At 35.9% G+C, this 24748-nt stretch overlaps 2 protein-coding genes across 13 annotated transcripts; both read right to left on the bottom strand.

The window, feature by feature from the left end:
• Positions 1-3399: 3399 nt before the first annotated feature.
• On the bottom strand, positions 3400-10962 carry LOC120070960. Of its 6 annotated transcripts, none has more exons than XM_039022902.1 (11): positions 10753-10962; positions 9940-10281; positions 9715-9865; positions 8701-9041; positions 8475-8517; positions 7237-7571; positions 7029-7167; positions 5942-6276; positions 5717-5867; positions 4741-5084; positions 3400-4047 (listed from the first exon to the last, which is right to left on the bottom strand). In XM_039022902.1, the coding sequence occupies exons 2-11, from the start codon at positions 10270-10272 to the stop codon at positions 3541-3543; spliced, it is 2679 nt and encodes an 892-aa protein (XP_038878830.1). In that variant the 5' UTR covers positions 10273-10281; positions 10753-10962; the 3' UTR covers positions 3400-3540. The 6 variants fall into 6 exon arrangements, with proteins under 6 accessions (XP_038878830.1, XP_038878829.1, XP_038878828.1 ...); XM_039022901.1 differs by having other exon boundaries at positions 3401-4047; positions 8475-8625; positions 9715-9847; positions 10753-10961; XM_039022900.1 differs by having other exon boundaries at positions 3401-4047; positions 8475-8625; positions 10753-10961.
• Positions 10963-11870: 908 nt separating this feature from the next.
• Positions 11871-14975, bottom strand: LOC120070961 (pentatricopeptide repeat-containing protein At1g07740, mitochondrial). 7 transcript variants are annotated; one of them, XM_039022909.1, is made up of 3 exons: positions 14830-14975; positions 14332-14451; positions 11871-13848 (listed from the first exon to the last, which is right to left on the bottom strand). In XM_039022909.1, the coding sequence occupies exon 3, from the start codon at positions 13740-13742 to the stop codon at positions 12369-12371; it is 1374 nt and encodes a 457-aa protein (XP_038878837.1). In that variant the 5' UTR covers positions 13743-13848; positions 14332-14451; positions 14830-14975; the 3' UTR covers positions 11871-12368. The 7 variants fall into 7 exon arrangements, with proteins under 7 accessions (XP_038878837.1, XP_038878838.1, XP_038878835.1 ...); XM_039022910.1 differs by having other exon boundaries at positions 14332-14436; positions 14830-14966; XM_039022907.1 differs by lacking the exon at positions 14332-14451.
• Positions 14976-24748: the final 9773 nt, after the last annotated feature.

Below are 24748 nucleotides of genomic sequence, written 5' to 3' on the forward strand. Positions count from 1 at the left end.
CACATAGATATATTTATGTGTCCATCGAATATAACGCAATCATGAGTACGGATGACCCTTCACAAATGCTCGTAAGTTTACAACTAGCAATTTACTGTTTGCCCCTTGTAGTTACATCTATGTTTTCCTTATGTATCCACTGATTCCTTTAATTAAACTAATACAATATGTCCAACTATGTGTGAACAACCTCTTCGGGCCAATGAGAAGGTGTTTGGCGCCACATCGTTCAAGTCCTGGAATCAACCCTTAAGGGAGCTATCTATTTACTTGCCCTGCCTTAGGGAAGGAGTGAATTCCACCTTGTGTAGTTGAGTTCCCAGCTCCTAAATCAAACGAATCCCCAAAATGCTAGGTTTGAATCGGCCACCTGACCACTTGCACCCATACAAATCAAAGGACGACCCTCAATAGCAGGAGTTCCTAACTCACTCAGGATTAAGGTCATGTTACCTATGGTCATCCTAGTGAAGTGAAGTCTCTATCATGAACGGTGTTATATAACGAGACGTTAACACTTCGTGGTCAAGTTTTATACAAACTCTTTGTATAGGACGCCTCCGCTCACATGTCTCTTACACGAATGATCAGGATCAAACCATATGTGACAAGTCACAACACTTGTGGCCATTCTACAAAGCGGGCCACATCCGTAGCGTTACTAGGATAAGGTTTCCCTCCTATATCCATATACTACAGACCATTTTGGTTATCACTCAAGACATGATCCACTTGTATGTCACTACATACATGCTTAAGTTACATACAGATAACCAAGGATTTTATGTTTATTGGTTTGTGGTAAAGCAAATATAACATACAACTGAGCAAAAACAAAATGTGAAGTAAAATATCATATATTATACAACACAAGCGTTCGTACAAACTGTTTACAAACTACAGGACACGAGACTTTAGGATATCAACCCCAACAAAAATTTCATAAACATTTTTTTCCCATTCATTGTCACCTATTATATTAACAACCATACTCTTCATGTAGAGCCATCATGTAGAAAAAGGGCTCCTGAACAAGCCATTTCTATATTTTGATGACTTAGCCTATGTCTTCGGCAAGGACGAGACAACTGGAGAAGGGACAGAGACACCTGGTGACATGGCCTCAAATGTGCCAGGGCGTATGCATGAAGGTGCTCCTGCTAGCGATTCACAGGAGCATAACCTGTCATAGGATGAGTTTGATGGAATCCCAACTGCACTTGATTCCGAAGGAAGCAATTCATTAAGAGGTAGTAAGAGAAAACGTTATAGATATCAGTTTGAGTTGGTTTAGATTTTTAAGAATGCAATGGACTTTGTAAATGACCAACTAAAGTCCATTGTTGAATGGTCGAAAGAGCAACGCACAACAGAGGTTGAGCTACGTGTCGAGGTTGTGAATGAACTTAATGATATTCTAGAACTACAAACCCGATAGAAGGTGAAGCTTATGAATATCATATTCCACAATGTGCATAATGCGGAGAGTTTTTTAGTCTATTCCAGTGGATATGAAATTGAAGTATCGCAAGCTTTTTCTTCTAGACAACGCCCGACCAACTATTTTCATCACCTACTTTTCCATGTTTAATTTTAACATATCTAAATCATGACCTGTACTTTATAATATTTTTTATGTTTCACTCCGTACTATTTCATGGACATGAATGTGATTTGATTTTCGTTTTTTGTTGTTTGTAAAATTTCTCTATCTCTACATACATTAATGTGTTGGATAATGATTAATATCCTTTGAAGATAATGAAATTGTATTTGTTGCATGCTCACGAAGTTTGATATGTCAAACAAGGTTAAAATTGGTAGAATGAGGACAATGCAACGTTCAACACATTTTATACAAATTGGTGGGACAAATAATTTTATTTAGGTTTGTGAAAATATGATATTTCATTTAATTTTTTTCCTTTTATACACGAGAAAGTAGAATCAATTGTGATATATACTAAGATAACTTGCATTTAATTTACATACTATTACAATCGGCTATTATAATAATCTACACCCCAAACACAGATTATTATAACCCTAACTATAATAACTTGCACAACAAATATAGACTATTATACCACAAACTATAATAACTCACACACCAAACATACACAAACTATTATAACACAACCTAAAATAATCTGCACCCTAAACACACCTTAAACACAGACTATTATAACTCACAGACTATAATAAACACTAACTATTGTAACCCACCCAACACCTCAAATGCCCCCTTACGTTTTAGTCCCTGAATTTGTGTGAGAATAAATTATGATTTAAATAACATTTTGGTCATTCAAGTTTCATGTTTGTTACATAATGGTCCTTCAACACTTAAATGTCTACTTGAATCCATTTTTTTAAAAAGAAAAATCAATAATTTTGATACATTTCGAAAGGTTTATCGTAGTCTTATAAAACTTTTAAATAGGAATTGTTTGGGCCTCTTTGAAAGTTGATTCAATTGCAAACTTGGTCCCTATGGTTTAATGAAAGTTAAAATTAGTCCAAATGGTTTATAATTAGAATCTAGTCCCTATAGTTTGATAGAATTCTCATAGATAATTTTTTTTTAAAGAATAGGTGATATTATTATACAACAACAAGGGGAATCCCATGGTCCAGGATCAAGACATCAAAGCATCAAAGCACAAGCAAAAATAGGGTAAAAAATCCAAAAACAAAGCCTACAAGATAAGATCAGAACAATACCAACACAAAAGAAACAAACTAGCAGACCACTAGAGAGAGTCATTGAGAGAAAAAAAAACAAAGAACAACGGGAAGTACAACAAGAAAAACATCCGAAATACACTATAAAAGACCAAGAAGATCAACCCGCCAAGAAGAAGCACGAACACGAACTGTAGAGACCATAAGGTGAACCAGAGCTGACATCGACCTCGGTCTACTTCCATGCAGTCGCCAATTACATTCTTGCCAGATGTAGTATATGGAAGCACACTAGAAAACACGAAATAACTTCCTACGCACCCCTTACCCGACCCCACTCGACACAACCAACTCAACTCCACATCCCAACTCGTCATCTGATGTGACGAGCCCAACTGACGCAACACACCAGACCACACCTCTCTCCCAAACCCACACTCAAAGAATAAATGATCTCGCGACTCCACACCTCCCCCACACAAAAGGTACCCTCCTCTGACAACACACCCCAACTCCTCAACTAAATCCGCGTACCCAACTTATCCCTTACAGCTAACCATGCACAGAAGGAATGATGCGGAATACCACCCCCTACTCACAAAATACCAACTCAAGACACGCTAGGAGTTATTTAAAATCATAAGGTCCAAATTTGTAATTTAACCTTGAAATTTCTATGACAAAACTGGACGTTTAAAAAGAAAGCAATTGCAAAAACACATAACAAAGATATTTCCAGTCAAGACATCTATAGCAAATAGGCAAAACCTTACATTGAGAAGAGTTAAATCTACATTTCTATATAATCTAGATTACAATGAAAAATTTTTAATTTGGGGGCTTACCAAAAAGCCACTATCGGCGAAGTTTTTTTGATAACCACTTCTTTCGTGTCATGACATCCATGGCAACAAACACCTTGGCCTTCCTCTCATCTTCTAAAAGTTTACAAGCTTCCAGAAATAACTCATCATCCATGTCTGGCACACACTGGAGTGCAGAAACAACATTTTCTATTGAGTAATCTACAGCATTTACCACATTTTTCACCAAACTTGCTTTATTACTGACTATTTCCTGTATTTCTTCCTTGATTCTCTTAACCTTTTTGTTGCCAACAAAAGTTGATGGAGTGGCAGATTCTAACCTCTTTCTCTGATAAGATACTTCACATTCCCTTCCATGAGGTTTATATTCTGCAAACGAATCACTTCTACAAATTTTCCTATTACCGTCTTCAACCTTTACATTCATACCGAAACTACCTAGTCTTTCATCTCGAAACTTGTCATCATATATCAAGCACAAATCTTCATACCTATCAAAGCTTCTGCCTCTGCCTACATTATCATTTGCAAGCTCCTGCAGAAAAAAAAATGAAGTGAATTGGGGATATTTTTGAGAAATGGGAGTTTGCTGCACCCCCAACATAACACAATTGACTTTCCGCCATGGATATCTGTTTTCAATGTGACACATAACCCATTTAAATATGTTCAGTGTTCGTGATGCCTATCGCCAATATTCAAACATACATGACAAGGCAAATAAACAGGCACACTGATCGGAACCGATAACAAGGTCTTGTTTGGTAACCATTTGGTTTTTTAAAAATTAAGCCGATAAACACCACTTCCATCTATAGGTTTCTATATTTTGTTATCTACATTGTAGGAGTATTTTCAGAATCAAAGCCAAAATATGAAAACTAAAAAAATATAGTTTTTTTTCCTTAGAAATTGGCTAAGAATTCAAATGTTTATATGAGAAATATGAAAACTATGAGTAAGAAATTGTGAGAAAACAAACACGATTATCAAAAACCAAATAGTTACTAGACGGAGTCTAAAATTATTTTCAAGAATACAAAAACAGAGGAATAAAATAAAATTATTCCTAAGAATACAGAATCTCCCCTAAACAGACTACCTTCCTCCTCTTCTACTCACTATCTATAATCTAACACCCAGTAACAAGTTTTTTGACTTATTACTATTATGCCCTTAATACCCTAATAATATTACTAACTACCTCAATAGTATTACTATCACACACCTTAATGTGAGTTTCAAAGATTTCATTATTGGTCGCCATAGATTGGTGAATTCCACCACATGCCACATTTTTCTGATCAACCATATGTTGAGCATCTTTATATTCTTTCTTCAAGGTAAAGAATCGACTTTGAAGGAGATCTCTGTCACAAGTAAGTTCAAATGTCTTGTTAAATGAGGCAACCATCCAAGCCCAAGCATGATCTGTGAATGTAGATCCAGTCTTGTTCCCCCTACGGACTTGCTCGAGCATAAGGTCAACATAATAATCATCCATCTCGTTCGTCCATTCAATTATTGTCTGATCACTATTATCAGAAAAGAATTGCTCCTCCGCTTCATTTACTGGAGAAAAAGAAGACGATAAGGACAAAATATTAGAGGCTGTTTTCCCAATGGCAATGACATGAAAATTATAGAGGTTGTTTCCAAGACTTGAGACCCAAAATAATCAAAGTTAAGCCATTCTAATAATTCATTCGCTTTGATCTTGTACCCTAAATACACAATCGGATGAACAGAAACTAGATGGGCAAACATTACCAATTCATACCGAGTGACTAGAGAAAGATTATACAGATAGAAGAGCAACAACCACATAAAAATTAGGACAGTAAGTAAAGCATTACTGAGCTGATACATGCTAAAGTCGGTTTCCTTTAAGAAAAAGACTGACTAAGCTCATTTTGCCTCAAGAAGGGTGAAACGAATCACTTGATGTGATGGTTGCAGCAATTTAATAAATAAAATTATAGCGTAGTATTGGTCAATTTGAATCTCAAACAAGTGCAATAATGAACATACACTTTTGAGACGACTTGCAATTAGCTTGCATAAACTAAAATGTGAAGAATGCAACATGGATTCAAAAGTCATCAAGTTTAAAAACAGCACGTATCCTGAAGAGAAGTAATGGATAATAGAAATTATTCTAGCTAGTGTTTTCTGTACAGCAAATACGCTGGAAAGAGAGAGACCAATATTTACTTCCGGGTAACTGTCATCAGCATCCACAGAGTTAAATAAATAATGTTGGTGATTTGAAGCATTGTCGTTTCCAAATATCAAGAACAAATCATTAAAATTTGGAAGAGCCCTGCTTTTATACGATCTTGCATCTGGATATTCCTGCAAAATCTAGGTATAAGCCTACTTCAAGAAGAAAAGTTTAACGAACCTAAAATTTTTAATGAAATAAGTACCTCAATGTATGTGTCCCAGAGGTCATCTTCCGCAATTATCATCTGTTGTAATTCATCCCACACAAAACCATCCTGATCAAGTAGGAATTTCATATCATGGAATCTTTTCCTAAGATTAAAAAACCTACTTTTTAATACATCTTCATCATGCTGAGGCCCAAACTCTGCATTGAACTTGGAAACCATATCATCCCAAGCTTGTTTGTTAAAATTTTGATCAACCATATTTCCATTGCGAACATGATATAACATTAGATCAATAAAGCGTCTGTCCGTTTGTGGTGTCCAGTCAGATCTCCAGTGATAGCTATTGCTAGTTCTGGCACCTTTAAAAACTGAAAACAAATAATAATTAAGGGGAAGTCCTCAAAGGTCACAAATCAAATTCTATAATTTTAACAAGATCCCGAAACAATTGATACAACCTTATTTTACAGATATTGCAATATCTTTGAGGTCACGATTTGTCAAGATCCTAAGTCTTTTGGCAAAATGCTTCCAACGACATTTTGAGGGAGAATATTTATCATGTAGTTTCTTTTTGGTGTTTAATAAGAACTGAGTTTATTCATCAACAAGGGTACAATGTCAAATGAAGAATTCTAGAGATTCCCTCTCTCTCCACAGCAAATCCTCACAAAATGTTTAGCAGAAATGATACCCCTCTTAGCTCTCTTCCTCTCCTACATAACAAATGTCTCGAACTCTTGATGAACCCACTTCAAAATAACTTGCCACATCATTTTCCCCCGTCTCCTCACACACCTTCTCCTATACACATATTTTGTAGCAGGTCTATCACTACCCCGACCCTGAAAGAACCACCTTGTCTTCGATAATTTGGTAAATTATGACAACAATAAAAAATTATTTCCATTGCAACAAATATTAAACAAAAACAATAAAAATAATAGAAGTCTTTACATTTCCTCCCCATGCACGGATCAGAACTTCGTTAATCAAAATAAATAAACAAACCTACACATGAGAGGATTAATCAAAATTTATTTTAGTATCAATCCTACATAATAGTTTTGAGTCTTCAGAGTTGGTAAAAAATTAACAAAAACAATAGGAATGAACTCACCCTTGCCATCACTAGGGATTTCTTGATCTAATTGTTTTGGTCCTTGCCCTCCATCAGGAACTAAATTTCCATAAATCAAGCACAGATCATTATAGCTAGGTATGGGACCAGTTCTGTATGATTTTGCATGTGGGTGTTCCTACGTTTATAATGGTTAGATAGTATCAATTGGAGTTGAAGAACTAGAGGCAGAAAGGGAAAAACTCACCTTAATATATGCAGCCCAAGTGTCATCGTATGCAATTACTGAATGTCGTCTTTCATCCCACCAAAATCCTCTCTGCTCGAGAATATTTTTCAAATCATAGTATTTCTTCTCCAAACTTTTGAAATGCCTCCTAAAAGAATCTTGGTTAAGTACCAGTCCAAATCTTTCCTTGAACGATGATATCATGTTAGTCCACACAAGATCATCATTGTAATCAAAATTCTTCACTTTACCCACAGCCTCCAGCATGAGATCAATAAAATAACCATCCATTTCAAAAGACCAGTGCATGCTTGAAGTATCACTGTCAGCATGGCATTGGATGTTTTCTTCCTCTACAAGCAAGCATTTCCAATTTTAGAGATGAAAACAAACTTAAAGATGCCATAAATCCACAAGTTATGGTCCTACTTCCAATAATATTGAATTGAATGAGTACCAAAACCATTCTAGCAACAGCCATCACAGCTATATATTGTTTTTAGTATTTTGGGAGGTTAACAGCTATGATAAATATATCTTCTTCTGCAATCACCTATAGGTGCTTTGGGGTTTCCCCTTTATTGTCATTTATTCAATGAAATATTTTTTCTCTAAAAAAACAGCTATTATAAATATAACAGACCACGGATATGGATAGAAAACATGACCATGACACGACAAAGACAATGTGACACGTCATTTTTTCTTAAATCTAGGACATGGACACGACCCAGAGGAATGGCACAATTATCAAAGTATACATTTTTTATGAGAAACAATTATTAAAATATACATCATTTTTATACGAGAAGAAAATTCAAATCATTTTTATACAAGAAGAAAATTCAAATGAATAAGTATATGATTTTGTATCCTACAAGAATGAGTTTTATGTATTTTGTTCTCAAAATTAATTATTTTTGTCCTATATTATCATGTAACTATTTAATTTGCTTAATAAGTGTTCAATACATGTCTAACAGTTGTTGAACCCATATTGACTTTGTACAACTAGGGTCTAACACATCTCTATTGTGTTAACAAGTATCTGACATGTGTTCAACAAGAGTTGGAGTGTTGGAGTGTCCAAAATGGACACGCACCTAGACACATTGGTCAAACAAGTAAACAAATTCATTCTTTTTTCTGGCCAACTCTTGTATGATTTAAAGGACTTTTAAAATAAGACTTGCATGGTTTAAATTACTACTTTTGAAGAATAATTGAGTTTCAACTGGGCATTATGTAAACATTACCAGTATCCTGAGGTGAGATGTCACATTCAAAATGCTCCAATTGCTGCATATGATCACAATGCCCATTGCTCATCGTATCATCGTAGATCAAACACAAATCTAAAAAGTTTAGCAAGATCCTTTTCCTATATGCATAGGCATCTGGATTTGCCTACATTGTGGCAGTAATAGATATAAAATATGATATAATTGCTTTATGAGTACAAAGTTAAAAACAGCTATATACCTTGATATAATCATCCCACACACCATCATCAGCTACGACCATTTGTTGTTTCTCATCCCATGAAAAGCCTCTGGCCTCAAGTAGAATCCTTAAATCAATATAGTATGTTTTCAATTTCCTATAGCGATGTTTCAAGAAACTCTTCCTATGTTGATAGCCAAATTCAGCATTAAAGAGAGTGATCATATCTTTCCATGCTTGCTTCTTGAAAGTACCATTTATCCTGCAGCCTTTTCTGACTTGGTCAATCATAAGTTTCACAAGGTACTGATCCATAGCAAGAGTCCAGCCTGTTCTTGAACTCTCTTTATTCACAGGGGCAAGGCCACTCATGCCAACACCTACAACAGTAATGTTAATAACTACAATTCACCAAGATATGATGGTTTTTTAAACAACCAAACATTGCAGAGTTAAGGATGAAAATACTTCCTTATTACAAGAAGAAATAAATATGACACGAGGGTGCTGCTGCATCTAAGCAACTTGGCACACCATTGTCAATGGTGAATAATTCTAACATCTAGAAAAAGGGGTGGGGAAATCTTCCCATGATTCATCAGTTAATGCATCTCAAGCTCATTTTCTGCTAGAAAATGCTGGATTAGATCACATTCACAAAAACAGATTTATTTTCATCCTGAATGGGTAGACAGCAGGTAGTGATGCTTGACCCTGAAAATAGGTCAAGGCAGGAAAAGTGTTTCTCATCTCCACAACTTAATATGTTGTCTGAATAAAATCTTTATCGTAGATCTTTTAAGTTTTCATCTATTTCCCAGATATGTAGAGCTCCATCTTCACCAAAGTGACATGCCTGAGTAATAAAAATATTACAAAAACATTTTCTCCCTTTCTTTTGTTGTCCATCCTCCTGAAACTCGACTACCCCACAAGCATAAATATATGACAACAGAGGCAGGCTCCATCAAGTTTAAATCTGCAAGCTAGACATTATATTTCAACAAAAATTGTACAAATTTTGTAGGTCTCTTAAAGTACACAGAAACACACCTATACATAATCCCATAATGTCATCATCAAAATCTAAGTCATGGCTCGACATACTATATCTCCCATCAGCAGTAGTATGTGCATATATCAAACACAGATCATTTAAATTTGTCAGAGGCCTGTTCCTGTATGACTGAATATCAGGATGGGCCTGTAAATAAATAGTATCATTTAATTTCATATTTACAATGAAGATAAGAAAATGTCAGTCTGAACATTACTCACTCTGATGAAGCTGTCCCAAATATTATTCTCTGCGATGACCATTTGTCTAGTATTATCCCATGAAAATCCTTCATTATCAAGGAGATTCCTTATGTCATTAAATTGCTTCCACAAATTAGTATAATGACTTTTTAAGATATTAATGTCATATGGAGACCCAAATTTAGCATTGAACATCATCAGCATGTCATTCCATGCTTGTTTATTAAATGTATGACCCATCCTGTTGCCTCTATGCACTTGATTCAACATAAGATCAATAAAATATTGCTCCATTGCCGGTGTCCAATTTGTCCTCAAGCGATCACTGCTGATATTGGTTTGGTTATTCATATTTTCGACCTGCAAATAGTAATATCAGAATCCTATCTTTTCCCTTCAACATCAGTAACTTCAAGAGGGCTCAAGGACCAATTAAATTGTCAGGGCATCATTTTTAACTTGAATGAAGTTGCAAGTTGAAACTACCATATTATAGTCAGTATAACTTTAGGCACCAATTATATAATGTAGGATCCTACGAAATTTTTAAAAACAAAATTAAAGAGGACGGGCAACAAACACCAAGGTGAAAAAAAAAACTACAAAAAGAACAATAGGATCCTAATTTCTCTTCAGTTTACTTACAAGAAGCACAAAGTTCAGAATCATGAAACCTACTTAATATCGAATTAACAGAAGATGGGCATTGCAATGAGATTATGAAAACTTTTGTTCGAACAATTTTGTCGTTAAATGCTAAAAGAAAGCAGGCAACATCTTATGATTTTGCTATAAAAAGAAAGCAATTTACAAAAGCGTCTGAGTGAAAACCTCCAAGAGGACGAGAAGATTGCTGCAAGTTGGAGAAGGAGAAGAGATTTCGTCTGTGGCTATTCGACGGATTCGGAACCGACGGTGGAGTCTCCAGAATAGGAGTGTCCGGTATGAAGGTGATGATCTTCAAAAACGATGTCATCAATTTCACGAGTTCGAAGAAAACAATGAGACGCCTATGTAACTTTTTTTATTATTATTTTTTTAAAAATTAAGAAAATCAATGAAAATGGTTTGAATTTGAGTGAGTAAATAAATTACTAGTTGTATGAATCCAAACTATACGATCTACTCTTGCATAAGGACAAAGAAAGAAAAGAAATAGCAGGTGAATAGCATTGAGTGGAGTAATCATCGATCGATTGAAAGGGACTCAACACTAACTGATTTGTTGATTTAAGGCTTGTTTAGATTGACTACATTTTTATTTAAACACTTTTGATAAAATTTGGCTAAAATACACTTCAAAAGTTATTTTCAGTAGTTACCAAACACTTCACTTTTTTTTATAACGATTTATTTTTAAAATTAAACACTAAAAGTTAATCCGAACCCACCTTTAATTTTTCTGATAATAAGCCAGACGACTGAGCTACAGACGACTAACTAGTAGAGAGAAAGTGTGAAAGTGATATTGAGAGGTTTTCTGAAGGTTGGTGGTTGAAAGCTTAAGGAACCTAATTTAGGATTTTAAAAAAAATCACATTTGGGTGCAATCCACGATAAAAAGAAAGAAAAAAAATATTGCCAATATGTACATTGTTCTTTTTCGTTATTAGTGAGGGAACTATGAAACCGTGTTACAATGAAACTATGCGAATTTAGAATTTTATTTTAGACAACGAAAATGTGATGAGTGAATTATCTCAATTATGTGTGAGAACTCACCTACCTTTTAGTTTAGATGAATCCCTACAACGATAACAAGAATAACCCTGATTAATTAATTGATATACAACACTAGAAAAGTTAAACAGATTGAGTTGGAAAGATTATCAAAGATCAAGAAGTGAGAACGTGTTCCTATGTTCAAAGTTTGAAACAGCTTGAAAGTTCTAGACATGCATTCTAAACACAAGAATACAAAGAAAACATAAAACTTGAGAGAGATGAAATAGGAGGAATAATCATTCAAATTACAACACTATTTTTACTAAAGGAAAGATTTATGTAAAAGGACACAACCTTTCACCTATATAGTCTAAATAGATCCAACACCCATTTAACTACTTACATGAACTTTCATAAATGTAAATACATGAAATAAATACTTCTTTCCTTAAAATAAATAAATAGGTACATAATGCATTAATAATGTCGACGAATATGAATTTTCGGATTCATTACATCTCTTGGATGAACCAAGTGTCTCATGGAACTTAAGTTGCAATGCTTTACCATGGATGTTCTTCTCGAAGTCTTTTAGCTTTAGCTCTTGTCAATGGTCCTTGTGGCATAATGATTATCTCATGATTGATTGGAATGACCTCTCATTAATTTTCAGCATAAAAACAGATTGAACTTCATTTTCATCTTGTAAAGCCTCATTGCCCACTTAGCACTGCCCAGTGGTGTGTATTTCAACCCGATGTAAGCAAAAAATGTGTCACCATTTAGGAAATCAAGTCATTTATGTGGTTGCCTATTTCAACATGTTGACCACAAGCATCCATAATCAAAATTCTCCAAGTTTCAGCATCAAACCTCAGCTGTCTTTTTTCCATTTCCTCCAATACAAAGCAAACATAATCATTGTTTTCACCTTTCAAAAGACCAACAACTAAAAAAACAAAAGTTTTCAAATGAGGACAATGCCCACTCGTCAACATTGCATTCAAAATCTTCATAGCCCCATCAAAGTCCCCTGCATTACAAAATCCATCAATCATCATTCTATAAGTTGCTGCATTAGGATCACAACCACCAACTTGCATTTTAACCAAAACCTTATAAGCATCCCCAATCCTTCCTTCCTTGCACATGTAATTTACAAGAATATTATACATCACAACATCGGGCTTCATCCGTCTTTTCTTCATCTCATTGAGTAAAGATTCCATCTCGTCGATGTTCCCTGTCTTTCCGAGATGTGTCATTAAAACACCGTAGTTCACAGGCCGTGGTTTACAACCACGAAACTCCATATCAAACATCAACTTCTTGGCTTCCTTGTATTTACATATGTAGCACCATCCTTCCATTAACAAGGCATAAGTAACAGCATTTGGATGATGTCCTTTCTGAGTCATGTTTCCAAATAAAGACAGTGCTGTGTCCATTTCACCGTTTCTACATAAAACTCCTAAAAAACTATTGTATGTTACTACACTAGGTTGAACTCTCTTCTCAAGCATTTCGTTGAACAAGTTACATGCTTGTTCCCATCCACCCTTCTTGATCCAACCCTTGATCATTATATTATAGGACACTGAATTAGGACGGAAACCCATTTCATAAGCCTGCTGGAAGATTTCACTTGCTTTAGAAAATTGGTCACAGTCAACTAGTGTATTAAGCAATACATTAAAGGACTGCAGAGTACGAATGCAATTAAAGGAAGGCATTCGGTGGAAAAGCTCAATGCCTTTCTCAACCAAATGGGCTTTCCCATAATGTTGAATCAAAGCGACGAAAAGGGTCTCACTGCAGCGAATATTCCTATTTTGTAAATGACCAAGAATTGTCTCGACAACTTCAAATCTACGAGAACGAGCCAACTTGTAAAGGAGAGCTGAGTAGGAAGGATAGTGGTGTTTGAAGCCCTTTTCATGGTAATCCTCAAAGAGAGCCAATGCCTCAGATGGGTCCTTTACCTCTTTAACATCAGTGACAAAAGGAATGTGTTCACGGAGCTTTTGACGTTGTTTATGACGATTCATATAGTCAGATTTGTTCGGACTGAGAGTGCTAAGCAATTGGAAATGTATTAAACAGACATTTTGGTGAAAAACAAGCAATCTTGATCCCTTGATCAATTTCTGTATCATCGAACTAGCAATGCTCGAATTAATGAACCCAAATATCTTATTTGAAATATTGTTTTGGCTCAATTTCTATATCTTGACTGACAAACAGCTTTTCACCTTTAGCTACCTATCAGAACAGACAGGAAAATTTGCAATACATAAAAAAAAAAAAAAAAAAGAAAAAAAAAAAAAAAGAAAAGAAAAGAGTCTAGATCAAGGCAGAAAATGTTCTCCTTCTCCCAATAAGAAGAAAACACCTTTCCAAATAGCAGATAGCATAATGTAGAGAGCATCAAAGCCTCTAAACCAAACAGCCCCATTCCTAGGAGGAAAATGAATAAGATATTGAATTGAACAACATATTGCACTTACAATACAAGATTTTCCTTCTACGGTTTGCTATGAGTTTATGACTATTAACAACAAAAAATTCTTTTTGATAGGACCAACAACAACAACAAAAAAAAAAAAAAAAAAATAAATAAAAAATAAAATAAATAAATTGAAGCAAGTCAATAACAAGAATGCAAAGGATCAATCATGTACCATTCAGATCCTCAGCCTTAATCATTTAGATGACAAATTTCTGAGAGTAAAAGTTCAATAAATCCTATGGGATCACCAATACAGCCAGTTTGATCATATAATGGTCGAAATTCTTATCCCCAAGAATGGACATAACTTTTTGCAACTATTGAAATTTCCCTTTTGCTTCCTAATGGGAGAAAAGCTATGAAGCACAGGCATATAAGGATACATCATTTCTAGAAACTAACATACGGATACGTATGTAATTCTTTTATCTAAATTTTCTTCATATATATGGATTTAACATAACAAACTAAATGTAATCCACCAAAAAGCATAGAATACCAAATTAATAATATAAAAATACTTAATTTAATCAACCAAATAACTATTACATTTATCTCAACGAAACATTCATAATTCTAACAATGGAGAAGGTTGAGTTTATGGAAGGATTTGATAATTACCTAGGCTTGAGGATGAAGATGCCAAATTAACTATCAAAAACCTAATAATTTAAGTTAAAATTAAAGGAGGTTTCAAAAGACAGTGAAAATAAGCAGAGAGCTTTGTAACTGACCGGCGGAGGCGGCGGAGGCGCGGCGGCGAACGGCGTCGGGCAAACAGACGGGGATAGAAATGCGTCACTCGTGCGGTGAGACGAAGAGTACTAGTTGTGAGAGAACTCTGATCTTAGAGTTTAACTTTTTTACTTTTTTTTTTAATATTTATTTATTTTCCTTTTGGGCTGCAAATTAGTGTTGATAATTAAAGGTTGAATTATAAAAAATATCCCTCGACTTATCTCTTATGTCAAAAATATCTTTGAAGTTTCAAAATGTTTTAAAAATACTCTTAACTTAATAAAAGTTCAAAAATACTTTTACGGTTAGTATTTGAACAAAAACCGTTAATTCTTCATGACAAAAATTACTTTAAAAATTAAAAAAATTAAAAATTGCTCCTAATCAATTTGTTTGAAGTTTTCCTAAATTCGAAAAAACCAATTTTAAAATAAATTATATAGATATCCTTACTTTTTCATATAGGTATTCTCACATTTCTCTTAATTTTTCAAATTTTAACTTACATCAATTTTCTCAAGAACCAAAATAAAAAGTTAAAACATAATTGCTCGCACGAGATTTCAATAGAAATTTATTTTGTGTAACTTGAACTTTGTATTTGTATTGATTTTGTGAAAAGTGAGTACAATCTCTAATACATAATATTTTGATGCTTTCAAAATAAATTATAATCTTTAAACTGATTGATCTTCTTGAACGATCGGCCTTTAGGCTTGTTGATCTTGGATGATCGGCCTTCGGGTTTGTTGATCTTCTTGGACGATCGGGCTTGTTGATCTTCTTGGACGTTCAACCTTCGGGCTTGTTGATCTTCTTGGAGGATTAGTGTTCACACGAGACTTCCGAAGAAACTTGGGTGGAGTTGAACTTAAGTTGGTGTTAATTTGATGTGATGTAGTTCAATCTTTAGTGATTGATCCTTTGATTCTCTCTCAGTTGGGTGGATGTGCTTGACTTGAAAAAGAAAAGCACCGAACGTTCTTGAAGTATAAGTCTTGGAAGAGTGTTTGTGTCTTCAAGGGTCTTCTGTTTTCTAGGAGTGCAGCTTCAGTAGTCTAATCTTGGAAGAGTGTTTGTGTCTTTAAGGGTCTTCTGTCTTCTAGGTGTGCAACTTACTTCAGTAGTCTTGGGAGTCTTCTAAGGCTCTCTGAATGTAGAATGTTTGTATCTTTCAGAAGCTTTCATCTTCAAAGGACTTCAGTCTTCAGTCTTCACTTCAGTCTTCAGGTGTGGTTAGCTTCAGGAGTCCTGTGTGGTTAGCTTCAGGAGTCAAGGAGTCTTCTGATTGTAGAAAATTCCCTATAAGCTTTCTGGGTATAAAATTGCTGACCCTGGCAAATGAGGGGAGCTTCTTTATTTATAGAGCTTGCCGGTGGGCTTCATAGACTTAGGCCTGACCTTGATTGGTCCATGGGCCTAATTTTGGGTCAAATTTAATTGGACTTAAGCCTGGCCTTAGGCTTAATTAATTGCACTTGAGCCTGGTCTTTTTGCCAAATTAACTGGGCTTAGGCCTATTTTGGCATTTGAGGCCCACATTAAGCCCATATTCGAGCGGACCTGGACCAATGCCCAAATTATAACATCAAATTAGTCGAAATTAATTTTACTCAATCGACGTCTGCGACGAAAACACAGAATTTGTCCTCAATTTCAATTTGAGACACATAATAACTCTTAATTGGTCCCAAATTTGACGATTTCGGAATTTTGTCATTAATTTAACAAATGACGTGGTGGTTCGTGGTTGGTCTGAAATTTCTCCTCCAACAAATGCCCCCTTTCGAGATTTGTGTACAGGTGTGGGTGGATGAATCTCGAAAAAGATAAAGCCGATATCGAGATACAAGTAATTCGGTTTTGACTTCGATGCTCCCAATTTAATTAAACCGTGAGTTTGTGACGAGTTTAACTAAAATTTGTAATAGGAGACGACCAAAATTTTAATTTAAGAAAAATGTCAACATTTATCTCAAACTTGATTTAATTTAGAGAGATAACGTAGGAATATTTTTTTCTTTTTTTTAACAAAAAAAGAATTCAGGTGTTATCTCAAATTAATTTGATTTAGAGATGAAATTTAAAAATTTTAAATTTAAAATGAAATTCAAATTTCATCCGTAATTTAATTTAATTTGGAGATGAAAACTTTAAGATTTTGGTTTTAAGAAAGAAATTTAGAATATGGCCAAATTTATAAGAAATGTTTGAGCTTTGTCCCAATTTAATTTGATTTTAGGATAAAACTCAGCAATTTTTTTGAGTTAAAAATAGAAATTAAAGTTTCATCCCAATTTAATTTAATTTGGAGATGAAAACTTAAAATTTTGGTTTTAAGGAAGAAATTTGGAATATGACCAAATTTTCGAAAATTTTTTTTGAGCTTTGTTCCCATTTAATTTGATTTTGGGATAAACTCAGAAATCTCAAATTTTTTTTAAAAAATAAAGGAATAACATCCCCAATTTAATTTAATTCCGTACTAAAATGCGATTAATAAAAAAGTTTGGTGCATGGCCAAAAGTTTTATAAAAAAAGGGACGGACAAAAAATAATCAAAAATAAGATTTGGGTGGTTAAAAAAAGAGATTTTTTTTTAAACTAACAAACCCTAGATTTAACCAATAAAATCTAAATTTAACCAAATGATGTCACGAGGATTCTGGATTTAAAGGTAGAGAGAGAAGGAAAAAAAAAAAAAAAAAACTTCCCCCCTTTCTTTTTTTTTTTTTTCTTTCTTTCCTTTTTTTCTTTCCTTTTTTCTTTCTTTTGTTCTTCTTCTCTTTTTTTTTCCAAGAAAATTTCGTTTTTTTTCTTTTCTTTTCCATTTCCTTTTTCTTTTTTTTTCCTTTCCTTTTGTTTTTGTTTCTTTCATCTTTTATTATTTATTTATTTATTTATTTTTACTAACTTGCCCTCATGCCCTTTTTTTTTACCAGAGTTAGAACTATCAGTGACCTACACTTTGAGGTGGGTTCTTTTTTTTTCCTTATATACATATACATACATACATATATATATATATACACACATATATTAGTAGGGGCATTTGACGTGCGATTGTCAGCTCCGCCAACATAATTTGACTCCTGCTAGACATAACGCCTATGTGGACTGTGTAGCCTGCAGGGGTGGTCATCAGCTTCGCCAATAACAATCTGACTTCTGCTAGACACGACCCCTATATGGGTGACTGTGTAGCCTGCAGGGGTGATCTGCTAACAACGATCTGATTCCTGCTAAACACAACCCCTATGTGGGTCTTTGTGTAGCCTGTAGGGGTGGTCGTCAGCTCCGCCAACCATGATCTGATTCTACTAAACACAGCCCCTATGTGGCGGACTGTTGTAGCTTGCAGGGGTGGTCGTCAACTCCACTAAACAACGATCTGACTCCTGTTAGACACAGCCCCTATGTGGGTGATTGTGTAGCCTACAGGAGTGATTTGCCCACAACGATCTGACTCCTACTAGACGACAGTCCCTATGTGGGTGACTATGTAGCTGCAGCAGGGGTCGTCAACTCCGCCAACAATGATCTGACTCCTGCTAGACACAACCCCTATGTGGGCGACTGTGTAGCCTGTAGGGGTGGTCGTCAGCTCCGCCAACCATTGATCTGATTCTACTAAACACAGCCCCTATATGGGTGACAGTCGCACGATCATTTTGAAGATGAAGCAAAGTCCTACCATCATTCTGGAGATGAAGCGAAGTCGCGCCTTGACTTGTGAAGATGAAGCGAAGTCACGCTCTGACTTGTGAAGATTGAAGCAAAGCCGCGCCTTGACTTGTGAAGATGAAGCGAAGCCAGGGCATCTTGACTTGTGAAGATGAAGCGAATCCATGCTAAATTATGGAGATGAACTGAGCCGCGCTAGACTTTGAAGGCGAAGCAAGCCACACCATACTTTGGAGGTGAAGCGAGCCACACCAGACTTTGGAGACGAAGCGAGCCACACCAGACTTTGGAGACGACGTGAGCCATTCATACCGACCATAAACTTGAAGATGGAGTAAAACTGTGAAAACCGACCTTGAACTTGAAGATGGAGCGGAGTTATGCACACCGACCTTGAACTTGAAGATGGAAGTGGAGCCATGCTTACCAATCTTAAACTTGAAGATGGAAACAGAGCCATGCACACTGATCTTGAACTTGAAGATGGAGTGGAGCCATGCACACCGACCTTGAACTTGAAGATGGAGCAGAGACATGCACACCGACCTTGAACTTGAAGATGGAAGTGGAGCTATTCATACCAATCTTAAACTTGAAGATGGAAGCAGAGCCATGCACACCGATCTTGAACTTGAAGATGGAAGTTCGGCCATGCACACCGATCTTGAACTTGAAAATGGAGCAGCATCGATGGAGCCTCTGAACTTGAAGATGGAGAAGTATCGACGAGACCTTCGTGTTTGAGCTTGACAAAGCATCGACAAATCCTCCGCATTTGAGTTTGACGAACATCAGCGAATCCTCTGCACTTGAGCTTGAAGAATCGATGAATCCTCTACATTTAAGTTTAAAATATCGACGAATCCTCCGCATCTGAGCTTGACGAAGTATCGGCGAATCCTTCGCACTTGAGTTTGATGAAGCTTCAATGAATATTCGCATTGAGCTTGACTTTGTGACTTTGAGCATGAAGATGGCATTGCAAATCTTCTAGACTTGAGCATGAAGATAAAGCATTGATGAAACTTCTGAACTTGAAGATGGAAAAGCATCCAAGTTTGATTTCGAAGAGGAATCGAAGTGCATTCCAAGTGTGTGCCTTTTATTTACTGTGCTAGCTCCTTACGAGGGGTGAACTTCTTCAATCCGTTGTGTTGCCCCCAATAAAGATGAACATTTTCAATCTGGAGTGTCATTCTTTTACGGGGATGATCAACATCAATCTTGTAGTATCATACTTAGGTGGTTGTGGTAAACTTTCTGATGAACTAAATTTAAATTTCTTTAAGCTGCCCTCATACCCTTAAAGAAAGGGATCAAATCATGACGTAGTTCAAGTTTTTTTTTAACTGGACTGAACTTGAAGTTTATTTCAAACTTCCTATGTATGCTTCATAATGATAGGGATCAAGTCATAATGTAGTTCAAAAAGAATATATTTTTTTTATGCGCGACTAAACCTAAATTTGTCTAAGTTGCCTACGTACCCTTTATAATGACAGGGATCAAGTCATAACATAGTTCGTACAAAGATTTTTTTTGGGAGCACCGTTCACATTTTAAGCTCATGTGGGTCATGAGCATCATGTAGTTTAGGCTCTTGTGATGAGGAGCTTTTTTCATTTAAACTTCGGAAGCTCTTATTTCATCATGGTTTTGATCATTCTTTTTATTTGTATGATTCGTCAATATGATGAGTTTTGGCTTCATTATCAAGGAACCTTCTGTACTTATGTCAACAGAAAGTTTCTTCTTCATGTGTGAAGGGATACGACTGTGAATCTTTTCGTCGTTGTTTTCTTCATGGAATGACGTTGCCTTCAAGATTTTCATCCTTCCTTTATGTTGATCGCTTGTTGTCTTGAGACGATCAAAAATAGATGTTGAAGGTTGATCTTTCTTTGATGTAGATATGTATAGCCTTTTGAAGGCTGAATTTTGAGTAGAAGTAGTCGTTGGACATTGGTCTTCTTCTCCTACCGTGGCCATACTTAATCTTTTAAAGACTAAAGATCGAGCACTTGAAGGCTTAATACGATCGAAGATAGAAGTTCTTTGCTTCATTTCTTCTGAGTCGTTGACTTCTTCGGCAATTATATGATTGTTGTAGATTTCCATTATGTTGACAGTGTGACCTGCAATAACTTCTGATACTTTCTCTGGATGATTATTGAGAAAGTTTCTTGGGAGAAATTCTGCCAAAGTTGCCAGCCATCGGAATTGAGGGAAGTCCTTGTCTTCTTTCTTAGTAGGCTTAGGATTCCATGTCATCTTTTTGCCTTTCTTTTTATGAGTCTTGTTCCTTCTTTTATAGTTTTAATAGGAACATGACTCTTTTTGGGTGGAGTTTGACTGTCTTCTTTTTCGACGAGTCATAACCATCCACCCTTTGTTGTCATCTTCAACAAGCTCATCTTTCTTTTTGGAATTTGCTGTTTGAATCTCTTGTTGGAACCGAACAACTCTAGGCTCGAAGGCTCCGAACTGAATTAGGCTTTGTCTTTGAGCATGGGACACAGATAGTGTTGGAACACTTAAAGTCGCCACAACTGTAGCATGATTTGTCTAAGCCGCTTCATCCAAATCTAGCTCAATCTTCTTTTCACGAGCCAACTTCAGAATTCATTCCTTCAGTATGAAGCACCTTTCAACTTGGTGACTAACGACCTGATGATACTTGCAGTAGTTAGGATCATCTACTTTTCCTGTTTGTTCCGACCGCTTGCATTCCGACAGTTGAATAAGTTGCTTCTCTAGCAGTTGCTTCAACATATTTGCCACATCAGAGTCAGGGAATGGATAAACCTTCTCCTGTCTTTCTTTAGAGTTGGAAGATGCTTCTCGCCTTCATTGTGCATTCTTTCAAATTTTGTTTGTTTTTCTTTGGAGAAAAATTTCAACGGGGTCATATAAACAACCATAGATTCTTTTGTGGCACTATCCCCGATCTTTTCAGTGCCCTTGGGTTCATTCTTGTATTTTCTCCCTTTAGGGACTAGGAATCTTTAGTTCTCCTGTTGGCTATGCTCAGCTTCATATCATGAGTGCGTGTTGCCAAGTCTTCAAACGTATGAGGTTTTATCCCTTGTAGGATGTAGGGAAGTTCCCAGTGCATGCCCTAAGTACATATCTCCACTGTAGATAATTCAGTTAGTCTATCTTTGCAATCCAGACTCAATGCTCTCCATTGGTTGATGTAATTGATGACTGTCTCTCCCTTTCACTGTTTGGTGTTCATCAGCTCCATCATGCTAATAGTGCGCCTTGTACTGTAGAAGTGGTTCAGGAACTCTCTTTCTAGTTGTTCCCAACTGTCAATCACTTATGGCTCTAAATCAGTATACCAATCGAAAACATTTCCTTTCAAGGTACGAACGAACTGCTTGACTAGTTGGTCTCCTCTGGTCCCTGCATTTTCGCAGGTTTCAATGAAGTGTGAAACATGTTATCTTGGATTGCTCTTTCCATCGAACTGCTGGAACTTTGGAGGTTGATACCTAGTTGGCATTCTCAAGTTGTCGATTCTCTTGGTGTACGACTTTGAGTACATAAAGCAGAACTGTGATGGTCCTCCGTACTGAGCCCTTATGGAGTTTGTAATCATATCCTGCAGCTATTGAATTGACAGGATGGTGACAGAGGTAGATTGTTGCAGCTAGTCTTCTTACAAGACAGTCTTTTCTTTGTCATTGGCTTTTGTAGTTGGAGATTGACTCGACTTAGCAGTTTCTCGAGCCTGTATTTCATCTCTTAAAGCAGCAATTTTATGATCTCGCTCTTCTGTAACTTTCATTAGGAGATTTATCTTTATCTCCAACTCTGCCATGGTCGACTTAGTCGTTACGTCAGTTATCATGACAGACACTACATCAAAATGTGATTTTTTCTCTGATAGATCAGTAGCAGAAACATAGTTGTCGAACAAGGGATTTTCTATGATGACGATCTTGTTTTTAGGAGATTCCATCAGCTGGTCACAGATTTCCTCCGTGATGATAGAGCTTATGTAAATGTTGCTTGCGACAGTAGCTTTGGATGCAACTTTCTTTGGTGCCATTTATAGATTTATTGACTCGGATGATGAGAGAGAGATGAGAGGTAGAGATCTCCCAACGGATGTGCCAATTTTTCACACGAGATTTCAATATAAATTTATTTCGTGGAACTTGAACTTTGTATTTGTATTAATTTTGTGGAAAGTGAGTACAATCTCTAATACATAGTATTTTGATGCTTTCAAAATAAACTATAATCTTTAAATTGGCTGATCTTCTTGAACGATCGACCTTTGGGCTTGTTGATCTTCTTGAATGATCGACCTTTGGGCTTGTTAATCTTCTTGGATGATCGACTTTTGGGCTTGATGATCTTCTTGGATGATCGGTCTTTGGGTTTGTTGATNCTTGTTAATCTTCTTGGATGATCGACTTTTGGGCTTGATGATCTTCTTGGATGATCGGTCTTTGGGTTTGTTGATCTTCTTGGACGATCAACCTTTGGGCTTGTTGATCTTCTTGGAGATCGGCCTTCGGGCTTGTTGATCTTTTTGGATGATCGACCTTTGGGCTTGTTGATCTTCTTGGATGATCGGCCTTTGAGCTTGTTGATCTTCTTGGATGATCGTCCTTCGAGCTTATTGATCTTCTTGAACGATCGACCTTTGGGCTTGTTGATCTTCTTGGAGGATTAGTATTCACACGAGGCTTCCGGAGAAACTTGATTCGTGGAGTTGAATTTAAGTTGGCGTCGATGTTGGTGTGAATTTGATGTGATGTGGTTCGATCTCTTGTGCTTGATCCTATGATTCTCTCTTAGTTGGGTGGATGTACTTGACTTGAAGAAGAAAAGCACTGAACGTTCTTGAAGTAGAAGTCTTGGAAGAGTGTTTATGTCTTCAAGGGTCTTCTGCTTGTTGATGAATTCTCTCTAGGCTCCCTGAATGTAGAATAGTTTGTATCTTCAAAAGACTTCAGTCTTCAAAAGGCTTGCATCTTCAAAGGACTTTAGTCTTCAGAATGCTTGTATCTTCGAAGGACTTCAGTCTTCAGGTGTGGTCAACTTCAGGAGTCAAGAGTCTTCTGATTGTAGAGAATTCCCTATAAGCTCTTTAGAGTATAGAATTGCTAACCCTTGCAAATGAGGGGAGCTTCTCTATTTATAAAGTTCGTTGATGGACTTCATGGGCTTGGGCCTGGGCCTGGCCTTGATTGGCCTATGGGCCTGACTTTTGGACCTAATTTAATTGGATTTGAGCCTGGTCTTTAGGCCCAATTAACTGTGTTTGGGCCTATTTTAGCGTTTTAGGCCCACATTAATCCCATATTTAAGCGTAACTGGGCCAACACCTAAATTATAACGTCAAATTGGTCGAAATTAATTTTACTCAATCGACGTCTGCGGCGAAAGCACATAATTTGTCCTTAATTTCAATTTGAGACACATATAAACTCTTAATTGGTCACAAATTTGACGATTTCGGAATTTCATCATTAATTTAGCAAATGACGTAGCGGTCCGTGGTTGGTCCGAAATTTCTCCCCCAACAGTAACATACTACAAAATTTCACAAAATTCCAAAATCAAAATCTCCTCTTGAAACATACTAAAACGATAAATAGTCAAATAAAAAAAAATAATTGACTATCATACATATAGGTACTCTCATTATTTCTCTTAATTTTTCAATTCTTAACTTACACTGTTATACATATTTAAATAATAATATGTATAATTAAAGTATGGGTTATGTATGTGGATAATAATTTATCACATTGGGTTGTACTCAGTCTTTCTTGATTCCCATCTAGAGAGAGATCCCACTAAGGGCATTTGAAGTTTTGGTTAAGGAAGATCATAGTCATCTATCATCATCTTGAAGTTATCATTAGTTTCTCAATAGAATTCGGTATGTTATTATTCTTGATAATTTGGCATGAATGATCTTAGGATTTATCTATTCAATATAGATTTAAAGTATTTATGCTAACAAGTGGTATTAGAGCATGAATTTCATGTTGGATTGTTGGTTTTATGCATTTTTCATTGGTATTGTAATTAAATTTTAGTTTTTGTTTAAAGAATTTAGGGACTAAAGAAAAAATAAATAAAGACACTGCACCAATTTTCAGACCTCAATCGACGATAGTGTATCCATGGGAAAATTAATTTGACCCTACGGTGATCTAGTGCCACAATTAGAAAATATGTGTTTAAGAAAAAAGGATTCCACAC

The sequence above is a fragment of the Benincasa hispida genome, chromosome 2 (genome assembly GCF_009727055.1).
Source record: "Benincasa hispida cultivar B227 chromosome 2, ASM972705v1, whole genome shotgun sequence".
Taxonomy (NCBI): domain Eukaryota; kingdom Viridiplantae; phylum Streptophyta; class Magnoliopsida; order Cucurbitales; family Cucurbitaceae; genus Benincasa; species Benincasa hispida.

Excerpts from the sequence above, each read along its gene's own strand:
- LOC120070960 (XM_039022900.1), bottom strand. The coding sequence starts at position 10,272 with ATGAATAACCAAACCAATATCAGCAGTGATCGCTTGAGGACAAATTGG. Across the intron at positions 9,866-9,939 it reads TTTGGGACAGCTTCATCAGA|GCCCATCCTGATATTCAGTC; the intron begins GTGAGTAATGTT and ends ATTTATTTACAG. Across the intron at positions 5,868-5,941 it reads TCTGGGACACATACATTGAG|GAATATCCAGATGCAAGATC; the intron begins GTACTTATTTCA and ends TAGATTTTGCAG.
- LOC120070961 (XM_039022907.1), bottom strand. The coding sequence starts at position 13,742 with ATGATACAGAAATTGATCAAGGGATCAAGATTGCTTGTTTTTCACCAA.